This window comes from Meriones unguiculatus, chromosome 12 (genome assembly GCF_030254825.1).
Source record: "Meriones unguiculatus strain TT.TT164.6M chromosome 12, Bangor_MerUng_6.1, whole genome shotgun sequence".
NCBI classification, from domain to species: domain Eukaryota; kingdom Metazoa; phylum Chordata; class Mammalia; order Rodentia; family Muridae; genus Meriones; species Meriones unguiculatus.
The window spans coordinates 98266326-98280811 of NC_083360.1; the positions used below are offsets into that span (position 1 = coordinate 98266326).

The 14486-nt window shown below is 38.9% G+C and overlaps 1 protein-coding gene across 18 annotated transcripts in view; it reads left to right on the forward strand.

Annotated features, from left to right (window-relative positions):
• Window positions 1-14486, forward strand: part of Ehbp1 (EH domain binding protein 1) — a 246186-nt gene that overhangs the window by 121559 nt on the left and 110141 nt on the right. For all 18 annotated transcript variants that reach the window (XM_060365165.1, XM_060365166.1, XM_060365175.1 and 15 more), the window contains one exon: window positions 2758-2941. In XM_060365165.1, coding sequence (XP_060221148.1) covers window positions 2758-2941 — 184 coding nt within the window. The remainder of the gene's footprint in view (window positions 1-2757; window positions 2942-14486) is intronic.

Consider the following 14486-nt stretch of genomic DNA (forward strand, 5'->3'; position numbering starts at 1 on the left):
GAGGAATTTCACAGTAAAGGTATTAAAAGAAGTTTCAGTAAAATCTTAGAAGGAAATTCCCTAAATCTAGGAAGAGAGATGCCTCTGCAAGTGGAACACAAAATAAACAGTACCAGAAGAGAAACTCTCCACATCCTATTATATTCACAACAGGAAATATTCAAACTGAGAGTGCATTGAAAGGAAAGGGGGGTGACATGTAAAGTCAGACCCATCAGAACAGCAGGTGGTTTTTTTTTTTTTCGTTTTTAAAACTTGTGCATTCGGTAATTAAAATCATTTGAACAAAACAGTGGTACTCTCACTGACCTGCATTTTCCAGCTGCAGGAGACGGTGGGTTGCCTTGAGTTCTAATCTAGATTTCAGCATTTTCCTTGAGCGTGCACATTGTGTTCCCTCCGTGGCTGGCAGGTGAAGACCAGTGCCCACGCTCTGCCGTGCTGATGCTTGATATGAAAAGGCAGCACGGCCCTTTAAACCTGCAGAGTCGGGGTATTTGGCGACAGTGTTCCCCATAGGCTCATGTTGGAATGCATGGGCCCTAGTTAGTTGCTGGAGCTGTTTGGGAAGGATTAAGAGCTGTGGCTTTGTTGGGGAAGTGTGTCACTGGTGGCGGGCTTTGAGGTTACGAAGGCCCAGGCTAGGCCCAGAGTCTGTCTGTCTGTCTGTCTCTTTCTCTGTCTACAATAAAAGTTACGAAACACTCAAAAGGAGTAAAATTATAAGACAATGCTCATGAAATGTATAGTGTATATTGATGGTGCTTGCTTCATGGTTCACCAACTTGCTTCTTCTTTTGAAGGCAAAGCAATTTTCTCTTGCATTTCTGTCTTCTTCCGTTTCGACTTAATCCCTCTCAGTTTCAGCCATTCAGGTTGTCAGAGCTGGTTGTGGAAGGAGTGGGGTGAGGTGTGTGAATGGGAAAAGTCGCGCCTGCTCAGTAGCCCAGTGACCGCTGGCCAGTGTTGGCAGCTGAGTTTAATAGAACCTCTAAAATCCAAAAGGATATGGAAGGGTGCATTTCAAGTTCTTAGAAGTATCAGTCAATCTCTACTTTTATACCCCACAAAACTCTCATAAATTGAAGAAGGAATAAACTTTATATGACAAAAATAGATAAAGCTACTATAACTACTAGCCAGCTCTGCAGAGGACACTAGAAGGATAAAGGTAGAATTTACCACTAGGAGAAACAACAGAAAATATACAAATTTGTGGAGACTAAACAGTATACTATTGGATACTGACTTGTGGTCATTGGGGGGAAAAAGAGTTTGAAGTGTTTCTAGAATCACATGAAAATGAAAACACAGCCAGCAAAGTGCCAGAATATATTTCACATAGAAAAATAAGCAGCCTTCCTCTGTAGCAGTGATAGAGATGATGAGAAATTAAGGAAACAACTCCATTTTAATATTCTCTAAAAAGAAAGAAAACAAACAAACAAACCTTGAAATAACTTACTGCGAGAAGTGTGCAAACTTGAAAACACTGAACTGGGGACTGAGGAAGACACTAGGAAATGGGAAGACTGAACACACTCCCTGTCTGGGAGAGTTAATATTGTGAAGATGATGCTCTGTTAAAAGAGCCTAAAGATTTGTTGCAGTCCCCCTCAAACGCAAGACCGGGGCTAGCGAGACAATGCAGCAGGTAAAGGTCCTGGCCACCAAGCCTGATGACCTGAGTTTGACCCCGGGTCACGTGTTGGAAGCAGAGCACATTCTCCTCTTAGTTGTCCCATGACTTTCACAAGCTCGTGCAGCCTTTGAAGAAGACTATGTTTCACCCTCTTGGCAGCTATCGGTTTCTCTCCGCCCTAAAGGGGAGGTCTTTATCAACCCCCTTCCAGCAAGGCTGGGGCTCTGTGTGGAAGAAGAGGCAGAAAGATTTTAAGAGTCGGAGGTGGTAGATGATTTCAAGGGAACTGTTTCCAAACACATCAGAGCTGCTGCACACATCACATAGCCACTCAAGGCTCTCAGCATGTGCAAGACCCGCGCAAACCAAGCCAGACGAAACCTCAGCATGGCAAAGGAGAAGCAAACCTACAGCTGGAAGAGAATTTTTGCCAGCTTTCATCTTTGGCGACTTAGTAGCTAATATTTATATAAAACTAAAATAACTAAGAAAGCAACCCAGTCACTGAGCCACAGAACTGAATAGACTGTTCTCAAGGGAGAAATATTAATCACTAATAGACACTTTTTAAAATGTTCAACATAGTTAGACATTGAGGAAATGAAAATTAAAATTGTTTGGGGAGTCTCTTTAACCCCCCCCTTTCAGATGGCTGTTATTAAAGAATCAGGCGACATTTGCTGATGAGGATGTGGGAGAAAGGGAGCCCACATCCGCTGTTGTTGGGTTATAGGCTTGTGGAGCTACTGTAAAATCAATATGAGAGCACAGCATGAAACACAACAAAAACCTCACATTTTTCTTCTTTCACTTTTTGTTTAGATGCCAAAAATAAGCAGTCCCCGTCTTTAAACGTCACTTTCCTTAGCTGCCTAGAGTCATTTAAATTGAATGTGATCTTATTTTTCGGTGCTTTTTAAGACAGAGAAATCTCTTCTAATCTGGATTGAAATGGGCCAGAAGATAAAAGTCATTATTTTAGAATTCTAGGTTTCATTGCTTTGGGTTTATTTGAGAAGGCAGTTTTCAGAATAATTTTTTTATTGCTTTTATATGGAAATAAAATGTCTCTATTTTCTGAGAGACATTTAATTATAATTTTTTTTTTCATTTAGATCAAATCCTTTTTATGAGCCTAAGCCAACTTCTCCAAATAATTTGGTCAATGCAGTTCAAGAAGGGGAAGTGGAACGGAGGCTGAAAAGAAAGGCTCCAGCTCCACCAGCCCTTGCACCAAAGACTGGAGTAACTGAACCCACGGTTGTTTCTGCAGGGAGAGACCTCTCTACTTCTCCTAAGGTAAGACTGTGTCCTGAATAAAACATGCAGCAGTGTTTACTCTTTCATACAGTTTAATGCCAATTAATAAAAACTGTTGTACAATTTTTAAAAGTCATTTTGGTGATTTAAAAGTAAAATGTTGGGCTGGTAGTATGTTCATTTAGAAACCACTGTTGTGCTAGCCTGAGAGCTTGAGCGTGTGCACACGCTGGGTGTGGTGGCGTGTTTGTGATCTCAGCACTGGGGGCTTGCTGGCCAGCCAGCCTGGCCCGGGGGTGAAGCTCTGTCTTAAAAACAAATCAGGGAAAAAGTTAGCCGAGCATGGTCGCACACACCAATCCCAGCTCTGCAGACACAGAGGCGAGCGGGTCTCTGGATTCATGGCCAGCCAGGGGTGTACAGTCAGACATTCTCTCTCAAAAAGAAAAAAAAGCGTGTATGGTGGCCGAAGACATGCCCGAGGTGTCCTCTGGCCTTCACATACAAAGACGTGCTTTGTCCAAGAATTTCAGTATCGTTACTTTTACTTGTATTAGAAATTGATGCTACTGTCTCTCATAAAGAAGGTTGTTTTTTTTTGTTTGTTTTGTTTTGTTTTTTTGTTTTTTTCTTTTTTGATTTTTCAAGACGGGGTTTCTCTGTGTAGCCGTGGCTGTCCTGGACTCACTTTGCAGACTAGGCTGGCCTTGAACTCACAGAGTTCCACCTGCCTCTGCCTCCCCGAGTGCTGGATTACAGGTGTGTGCCACCCACCCAGCTTCTTAAAGAAATTGTAATGTACATTAACTACATGGATGTAAAATCCTATTGGAACAATATATACAACACTTTGGTTAGAAATAATATGGAGCCCAGCGGGGGTGGCGCACACCCTTCATCCCAGCCAGGGCTACATAGAGAAACCCTGTCATGTAGGAGGTTAAAGGTCAAATGATCAGGAAGTCAAGATCATTTTTAGCTAGTAGCGAGTTTGAGGCCAGCCCAAGCTACATGAGAGCCTCTCAAAAAACAACAAATAAATAAAATAAATAAAAGATAAACCAAAGGCATTGCAGTTGAAAGATCTGTTACTTTTCAGACCATAGATGTGTTAATGAGAAAATAGAGAGACATCACCTGACACCTCATGGCACATATGGATATCAGTTTTAACATATAATTAGACATGCATACTCTGTGGCTCCAGAGTACAGCAAGACAAGAGGAGCCTAAAGTACAGACCTCAAAAACACTTTCTGTAAGAGTGCTGCCAAGTGCGGACTTGCCCTGCGTGTCTCTGTGTGTAACTGCCTTTTGTAACCTTACACTGCACGCACCCTGCTTACCCTGCCTGCCTTCCAGTACTGAGCATGTGGAAGACATACCTGGTTTTTCTTTGATTACGTTTAATTGTTTGGCATAGGGTCTCAACAGTATGGCTCATTCTAGCTGTGAACTATGACCTTCCTGCTCGAGCCTCTTGATTCCCGGGTTACAGACAGGTGCCCCCATGTCCAGCTCCAGACAACACATGTGATACTTGTTCCTCAGCACTGACACATCTTGCAGCTCCGAGAGCCTGTAATCCTAGCATCAAGAGCGTCTCTGAGAGTTTCCCTCTTGAGTTTTCACACTGAGTTCAGTAAAAACATAAAACTGCTCTTTTTTTTTTTTTTAAAAAAAAAAAAGAAACCCCATGAGTAAGAAGTATTGTCTTTATGGTGTATATGCTTTTGAAGTAAGACCTAATGATTACTTGAATTTCCTCAGTGTCTGTAGTTACATCCCCCTTTTCATTTTCATTTTTTATTTTGTTGATTTGGACAATGTCCCTCTGCCTTTTACTTAGTTTGGCTAAGGGTTTGTCTATCTTGTTGTTTTTCTCAAAGAACCAGCTCTTGATTTCATTGATTCTTTGAATTGTTCTCTTTGTTTCTAGTTTATTGATTTCAGCTCTGCGTTTGATTATTTCCAGCCATTTACTTCTCTTGGGTGTGTCTGCTTCTTTTTTTCTAGGGCTTTCAGATGAGCTGCTAAGTTGCTTGTTCAAGAGGTTTCAAATTTCTTTGTGAAGGCACTTAGTGCTATGAACTTTCCTCTTAGCACTGCTTTCATTGTGTCCCATAGTTTGGGTATGTTGTGCCTTAATTTTCATTGAATGCTAGGAAGTCTTTAACTTCTTTATTTCTTCCCTGTTATTGAGTAGAGTTCAGTTTCCAGGTGTGTGTAGGCTTTTTGCTATTTCTGTTGTTGTTGAGGTCCAGCTTTAGTCCATGGTGGTCTGATAGGATACAAGGGATTACTTTAATCTTCTTGTGTCTCCTGAGGCTTGCTTTGAGACCAACTATATGGTCTATTTTGGAGAAGGTTCCATGAAGTTCTGAGAAGGTAAATTCTTTTGTGTTTCAGTGAGAAGTTCTGTAGATGTCTGTTAGGTCCACTTGATTCATGACCTCAGTTAGAGTCATTGTTTCTCTGTTTAATTTCTGTTTTGTTGACCTGTCCTCTGTTGAGAATGGGGTGTTGAAGTCTCCTACTATTAACGTGCAGATCTATGTGTAGTTTAAGTTTTATTAATGTTTCTTTACAAATGTGGGTGCCCTTGTATTTGGGGCATTGATGTTCAGAGTTGAGTTATCTTCTTGGTGGAATTTTCTTTTAATGAGTATGAAGTGACCTTCTCCATCTCTTTGATTAATTTTGGTTGAAAGTCTATTTTAAAGCTACTTCTGCTTGCCTCTTGGTCCCATTTGCTTGGAAAGCCGTCTTGCAGCCTTTACTCTCAGTTAATGTCTATCCTTGTGACTTAGGTGTGTGTCTTGTATGCAACAGAATGTTGGGTGTTGTTTATGCATCCATTCTGTTAGTCTATGTCTGTTTATTGGAGGGTTGATGAATCCATTAATATTGAGAGAGATTAATGACCAGTGACCATTAGATCCATTTATTTTGATGTTGGTTGTTGTATGTTTGTGTGCTTTTGATGCAGTGAGGTTATTTCCTGTGTTATACTGGATGTAGTTAGCTTTCTTGGGTTATATTTTTCCTACTAATATCTTCTGTAAGGCTGGATTTTTTGATAGGTACTGTTTAAATTTGTTTTTGTGGTTGAATATTTTTTTTCCATCTATGATGATTGAGAGTTTTGCTGGGTATAGTAGTCTGGGCTGACATCTGTGTGCTCTTAGGGTCTGCATGACATCTGTCCGGACCCTTCTGGCTTATAACTAAACAAATATAAAATAGTCTCAATCATTTGTGTGATAGCCAGGTTAAAAGAGAAACTGAGAAATGAACACAGTTTTATAAAATTAACCATAACACATGTTGTTTCATGGGGAAATCTCGTGTGTGTGTGTGTGTGTGTGTGTGTGTGTGTGTGTGTGTGTGTGTGATCGGGGAAGAACTTTGTGTGCAGTTGGGTTTCACTGTCTTTATGTGGGTTTCCGAGACTGAACTCGGGTGTTGAGGCTTTGCATGGTGGAGCCATCTCACTGCCTCCAATTCCAAATTGTCACCACAATTCTATGGTGACAGAGAACAAGAATGATGTTGAGCAGACAAATAACTCTTGGTTCAAGAACATTAACAAATGTCAGTCAGAATAAAATAAGTTCAGAAACATACTGATCAACAAAGCCTTTCAGTCTAAAGGTGAGAAAGGCAGAATGACTTGAAAGGAACATGGCTGACTGTCAGCAGCATCAGTGGGACCAGAAGAGACAGGTCAGTGTTTTTGTCCACACGCCCATGTGGACTTGTATGTCCAGTGAGAGCATCTCTAAAGAAAGAGGGAAGGGGAGGATGGGTTCTTTTCAGGTAATTTATCACCATAGATGGACCTCTGCTAAAAGAAATTATAAAACATAATTTAAACAGAAGGAAAATAAAAGAATTAGTAGATTAGACCTTCAAGTAAGGAAGATTATGCAGTGGCAAACGTGGGTAAATCCAAATGAGCATTAGCAATTACCAATACTAATACCCCAGGGGCCATGCGTTACTGAGAAGTGAGATAAAGATGGCAATTGATGGTTGGACAGTGCTCACTTAGATGTGCTTTGGATTTTAAGGCAACATTAAGAGCGCAGGAACATAATATATAACTTCTGCCTAGACGAGAGAGAGTCATAGATGTTTTCAAAAGTATAATACCTCCTCAAAGGCTAGAAACAACATAGAATAGATGAAGTAGTTGGAAAATGAGATAATATAGCACTTTTACACTTATTAATTAATTCATTATATATAAATGGACTGAAAACTGCTTTAAAATTACAGATAGGGATTTTTAATAATTCTAACGTATACATCTAAAAAAGGGTATATGAAAAGTTGAAAGACTGCAAAAATATGTTTTTTTGTGAGGGCACTAGGAAAAGTAGGCTGGCAAACCCTATTAATGTGGTAAAATATAATAGGTTTTAAAGTTAAGTGTAAAATATTTGTATAAAGATAGTAATTTTACCATGATAAACACTTCAGTTCATCAGGAAGGTAACTTTTTAAATGATTTTATTTTTAGTTGTGTGTCTGTGGGTGTGTGTGACCGAGGAGGCCAGAGAGGTCAGGTCCGCCTGGAGCACAGGTTGTGGCCACCCTGCATGGGTGCTGGGAGCCGAACTCACGCCTCCTGCAGCATCTTTTATGCTCCTAACCTCCAGGCCAGTCTCCAACCCCTGATTTTCCACTGAGAGCAAATCTTCATACTTTGATAAAACAAGCAAAGCAGTAAAACTGAAAGGTTTAGATAGTAGTTTTGACGTCCTAAAATACTATATTCATAGCTACAGAGTTTATAGTGTCTCCACCTTAGGCTGTTAGGTAAGTATTCAAACTTAAACCTGAAATCCACTTAAAGCAAATTAATACTGAAATTAGTAACAATAATTAAGACAAACCTATCTATTTGAAATATTTACATTCTAAGTAACCTGTGGATCAAGAGTAAATTATAAGACTATGAACTGTAAATTCAATGAAAATTATAAATATTACTATTTGATGCTTTGGTAAGGAAAATATTTACAATCAGTGGGAGCGCTTGTAGTCATTTTTGCAAAGGACTTACATTTAACATTCAAGCTTACTTCTTGTTTAATCCTGTTATTTTTTTTTAAATAGGTTCTAACTTGCTAGGCTTGAAGCACAGCCTGACATGCTTAAACTTGGAAAAAGAATCACAGTACAGTTTGAGCTAATGGAGCAACTGGATTACTGTGCATTTCTGTTACTATCTATAGTCACAGCTTTAAACAAGAGGTTAGGACAGTTTCACTAGTAATAGGTATTCTTATCCATTTTATGTAGCGACGGCCAAGCTGCTGTGGAACATATACACTCTAATACCTGGATTACGAGTTGTAATCTGAGGATTAATAGTACATACACTGCATGTTGGCTCTATAAATGCTATTATCACTAATGATGTGTGGGCATTTCCTTTACAAACCTGCTTGTAGCCAGTTCAGTTCATTAGATCTTAACCATGAATCTTTCTGTTCTTTAAAATTTTTGTTTTAAAATTTAAAGCTAGATAAAACTCTCTAATAGTGATCTTACTGAAATAAGACCAAATAATTCACCAAAATATATGTGAAATAAATTAATAATCTTTGAAAATACGATTTAAAAAATTTTTTGACTTTTATAAATAAATTTGTGGCATCACTTTACAGTATATATCTAGAGAGAGATTTAAGTGTAAGATTCCAGTTAGAGACCATTTTCATACTTAAACTGCTTCCCAAAGACAGAAGATGATTGCCTATATATACTGCATGTAATTTCCAACTTCTTAGAGGTCAGGGGAGTGATAGAATAATTTTAATGAACATACTCAGGCTGTTTTTCTGGCCCCTCCAGCAGATGCTCTTGCAATGTAGATTCATTAGTGTGTGCATCTTTAGCTGTTTTCGATTCCTTTCTTTTTTTCACAGACCATTTGCTTTTACGTTTTTGTTGTTACTGTTTCCACTTTATTTATTTATTTATCTATCTATCTATTATTATTATTTTTTTTTTTTTTTTTTTTTTAGGAGACAGGGTCTGCCTAGATAGCTCAGAATGTCTTAGAACTTGCAGTTCCTTCTTTGGCTTCTTGGGTGCTGGGATCACAGGTGTTTAATGCCTGTCTTTTATATTATATTATATTATATTATAATTTATAGTAAAACTTCCCCCAAAAAGCAGCAAACAAAAGACTCATCTAACTTAGTGGGTAATACATGATTTTTCTCTTCCATTTTAATTGGAAAGCCCTGTGTTGTTCATTGTATGCACAACTTGAATTACCAAGAAATCCTGATCCAGCTTGACTTTAGTGGAGCTTTTACTACTGTAGATGTGTGCAAATGTATAGAGCTGCACAGGAAGTTGTGTCCTACTGAACGCAGATCCTGTCATCGCCCCTAGAGAAGCAAGAGTGGGCCGTGAGCAACACCCCCGAACGGTGAATGCTCAGAAGAACAGGTTGTCTGAACACTCCCCGCTCCTTAGCCGTGTCCCTCCTCCTGTTCGCGTCTGTCATCAGCTTCATCTGTTTGCTGTGGCATTTCACATTGTCACCTGAGGCCACAGTATATTTATGAGAACCGCTCCTCCAGAACCGTGGCTCACTCATTTCATTTTCAGGTTCAGCCTTGCCCACCTTCGGTTTCTTTTTGATAGATAAAGGATATGATTATATTTCAGCAGAATGAGAACTTTAAAGACAGTATGAAGAAACTGAAGACATGCCTCTCTATAGGCTACCTCTATAATATTCTGGGCCAGAAATGCAAAAAACCCTGGAACAGTGCAGTAAAGATGGGGCTAGGGTTTTGCTTAGTTCTCAGAGTACCTGTCTCTTACGTTTGAAGCCCTGGGTTTGAGCTCCAGCACTCCTTGAGCTGGGTGTGTTGGTGTGTGCGTGTGACCCCAACACTTGGGAGACTGAAAGATCAAAGTTTAAGATTATCTAGCAAGTTCAAGGTCTTCCTGAGATGCATGGAACCCTGTGCCAAAACAAAACATGGTCTAGGTGGAAGGAACGAGTAAAAACATTGATAGACACAAGTCAAGAATAGTTCGAAAGGCCAGAAGGAGAGAGTAAGAATCAAGAATGATTCAGAAATGTCTCGCTTGATGTTAACTGGATTATGAGTTTACTTGATCAAAACTACTCTAAATATTGAACCATATGCTTAAAGATATTTAAGAAAATAAATTTAGTACTCTGAGGATTTTACTATAACTGAAAATTATCAAGTACCCACAATATGCATTAAACCCTGGATAGAAAAGTAAGCATTTAAAACTTCCTAGGAATACCATAAAGTGAATCCATAAATATACAAAACAATCCATCAAGCACATTGGAGGAACATTACCAGGCAGTGAATGCAAGAGTGTCATAGGCCCTTTAGGAGATGTAAGGACGCAGCAGTACGAAAAGTATTTCTAGCAGTGCGCATGAGGCCTTGAAGGAAATAACTGATGATGTTGGAAGAACTGAAAATCAGTAAACTGCAGTGCGAAAGGGCAGAGCCATATGAAGAAGGAGGTGATAGCTACTGCCTGGTCACGAAGTTAGAGTTGTACGTGTTGAGTGTGTGTTGAAGAAGGCCAACATGGTGTGTAATTCTACGTTTGCCCCTGTCACAATGAAATACGTGTACTTGTTTTTATCTAGGGGATGCTCAGGCCTGTGTCTGGTCCACTTACAGGCCCGTCTCCTGCTGACTGTCTTAGGTGTTATTGTTTTGACACTATACCTGACTAATTAACCTGCAGGGTTACTATATGGCAGCACACTTCAGAGATAAACCAACCTTTCTACACTCTACACTTTCTACACTCATCCAGCACCTCGTTTCTTTGCATATTGCTGAGAAAGTTGGTTGTCTTCATTAGTTCTAGTTCTTGGAGTCAATCTAGATTAGATTTTTCTCTTGCTTGTGTCCTTGCAACTTCTCCATTAAGATTCCCTCCATCTTGCCAAATCCAGTAGGTGATTTCAGTCTTTTCCTAACTCCTGCAGTGCCATTGAATGTCTTTTTTCCTTTATAAGCAATTTTAAGAGAATTGTTTGAGATGATATGTTAGCATGGTTCAAAAATTCTAAATGATTATGCAAAGTTACACACTGGAAGTCTCCCTCACAATAACAGCTTAGATTAACTTTTTGTCCTAGTGGGATTTATATACATAAACAAGTCCAAGTGCTTATTCTTATCCTTCCTTCTGCCCCAAAGGTTGTAACAACCTATAAACACTATTTTGCCCTTGGTTTTACTTAAAAGTCACTCTAGAAAACTTGTCATTTGGTGTATTGACAGCGTCCTTATTCCACGGGCATCACTGGTAGGTAGACGCACTGTGGTTCATGTAGCCATTTAGGGGCAGGTGGTAGTGCGAGGCTTCTGTTGTTAGGGACCATGCAGCAATGAGCAAGCTTACATTCTTACATATTTATATACTGTGTTTCCCTTTTCTAACACTAGTCAAGCTTTCAAATTATATGACTTTGACAGTTATCATCAGTGGCCTTTCAAATAGGTGGTAGCATAGGCATGGTCCAAAGCACACCTAATCAAGGTAATTCCCCACAGGTATGCCTGAAAGCTTATCTCCTGGGTGACACCAGGTACTCTTAGGTTGACAGTCAGCACTAACCACTGCACGTCCAGAAACCAACAACAGACCCTTCTAGTTACAAAAATAGATTTGTAAAGCTTTAGAGTAATAAAGGTCCGAGTTTTTAGGGACTGTAGAATATAGAATTCATACCTCAGTCTGTTAAGCTACTACCAAAATGAGAGCGAAGCTAAATACTCAACAGCTGTGCAGTCTGAGAATGTAGTTCAGTGAGCAGAGCAAATGCACATGGGGTGACTCACTTGACATTTCTGTCTTTTGAAATTCTTTAAATAGTACCCAGAATTTTTGTCTATCTGGATTTGAGAAGTTAAGAAATATATTGATAAAAGAGTATCAGTTTGTTCATTTAATTTGTCTTCATGTGTTACTACCAACACAAGCCTTGCTGTAAAATGTCTTTGAGAAATACATCTTTGTACTAGATCATTTTACACAATCAGAGTGCAGCAAGGTAATGTTAGACAAAGGTGGGCTTTCCCCTGAAATGCCACCCTTGCCTTTGCCTTTGCTTTGCCAACATTAAGCCATAGAAATAAAAGACTTGCCTTGGTTGTGTGCTGCCAATTGGGTGTACCCATCTTAAGTTAGCAGGCATCACTTTTAATCTGGACGTAAGTATGTGTAAGTAAATGTTTCCTTATTTAACTTGTAGTGAGTTACGGGCATTTAAAAAACAATTATCTTCACCTCATAAATCTTTATGGCTAAGTTCATTTTTAGTTCTTACTTTAATCTTCCTGTTAATGTCTTCTAGTTTGTGTCAGAAATATATGGGTGGCAATAAATTACCGATTTAAGCTATATTTAGTGTAGAGAAAAAGGGCAGTGTCATAGCAGTTCATAATGAGATCTGTTCAAAACCCAGAACCGTCTGTCTTGTTCTTTATTGGACTTGGGAACTTTCTTTAGTAGTTGAATACAATAATTTCATCTCTTTAGCAGATTCATAGATTTAAAGAATTGGAGATGCCGTCCTATGGAGCAGTAGACCCTCGGAGTTGGTCATGGCTGGATATGATTAGTAGCATAAAAACCAGCACTTTGTTTAGCGAGAAAGAAGCAGTCACGCGTCGCCAGGGACCCGGGTCTTTGCAGCTGCCATGAGGTTTACCAGCCGTAGTGATAGAATACTTAATGCATGATGTCAAGAGGAGAAGAAGCTTGCTCATTGCTGCATGGTCCCTAACAACACAATTTCTCATTGGGAAATACTAGTCATGTGATTTATAACAACATTTTAAACTCTTGTTTTAAAAGTGTGCTTCTCTGTTGGTTTCCCCATTTATTGAATTCGGGATGATTTCTGCCTGAATAATGTTAAATAGGAGAAAGACACAGATTTGTCACAATTGAGAAAAGCAGCACATCTAGCCCAGTTTGAACCTCAGGACTATTGCTGATACGTTATTGCTTCAGTGAGTATCCATGTTAGGAGTAGAAGGAGAAAAGAAATAGAAAAATCTAGTTTGTAAAATATAAAAAATGTGGAGGGGGAGGGGTGAAACCAGTGTAGGCTGCAGGTCAGTTGTAATTCTATTGAAATTATTTTCAGGTTTTAAGGCAGTTTTTGAAGTAAACTGTTTGTTGCCCTGTTTCCCTTTTATGTCACAAAGGGATACTTTTAAGATAAGCATATATACTCTCAAAAATATGGTGCTAAGTGCATGCTTAAAAAGAATCTCTATTAGATAATAGTTACAAAGGCTATTTTTTATTCATCATATTTGTTGTACTTGAGACTGAAAAACTTGAACCTGTGCTAGTTCCAAAAGCTTTTTTGTTGTTCTGAATAAAAAATAATAAGTGATGTCTCCAAAATAACAATATGTATAGTGGGATTGAGGTTAATTTCTGGCTTTTATGTGTAAAATGTTTTAAAGTAATTTTATGAAAAAATAACCTTTCTCATAATGTTTTTCTTAATTGCATGTAAAAATGAAATTGGTTCTTTTCAAAAGAATATTAATTTGTCAGAGATTCAATTTTCAGATGATTTAAGTTAAAGCCAAATCTAATCCGGGGTGTCTGTTTTGAGCATCATGGAATTACTGGCTAGCTTGGCACCAGTGTGCTCTGCTTCCTGATCAGGTGAATCCCCCAAGTAAGCTATTGTACTTTGTGGTAATGAGTAATCTTTGAGCTGTAAAAAAGAAGCAGAGTGCATGAAGAGGCATTTAAAACAAAGGAATAATTTTATGCTTCAATTATTAATAACTGAAAGTTCTTTAGAGACTTCGTTGGATAAAAATTATTAGGGAACTAAAGAATGAAATAGTTATGTCTATTCACTTTACTAAACTTGATAAATCAGCATGATGGTGAGTATATGCAGTCCTGTGTGTAGGAGGTGGGAGCAGGAGCATCAGGAGGTCGGTGTCATCCTCACAAAATCAGTAATTAAATCTGGTCACAGTAAACTCTTAGCTTTGCTTCGTTGAGGTTTCCTTGATTCCCCTTTCATTTCTGAAGGATGCTTTTGCTGGTGCACAATACCAAGCTAACTATTCTTTCAGCCCTTGAAAAATGTGCAGCTCAGTCTGGCCAGCACAGTTGATGATGGGAATTTCATTTTTTGTCTTTAATGGAAGGGTTCACCGTGTAGCAGTCTGGTCTCAGACTCCATCCTCCTCCATCAGTCTTCCAAGCTTACACGGGTAAGCTACCATTCTGTGACCATTCTTAATTTCTTTCCCTCCCTAACAGAAGTAATGCACTTCCTGTTTTTAGCAGCTTCATGATATACTGGTTTGTCTATTGAGAAATTGCTTCTAGAACTAATCCATATCAACATTACAGGATAAAATATTAAACATTTAAGTACAAGGATAGAGGCACAGCACAATAATAGAGGGTTTGCCTCTATTAACAAGATTTTGAACTTTTCTAGGCTATGTCTTTCCACGGCTTTATAACCAGAGAACACATTGTTGGTTGGGATTTTAAA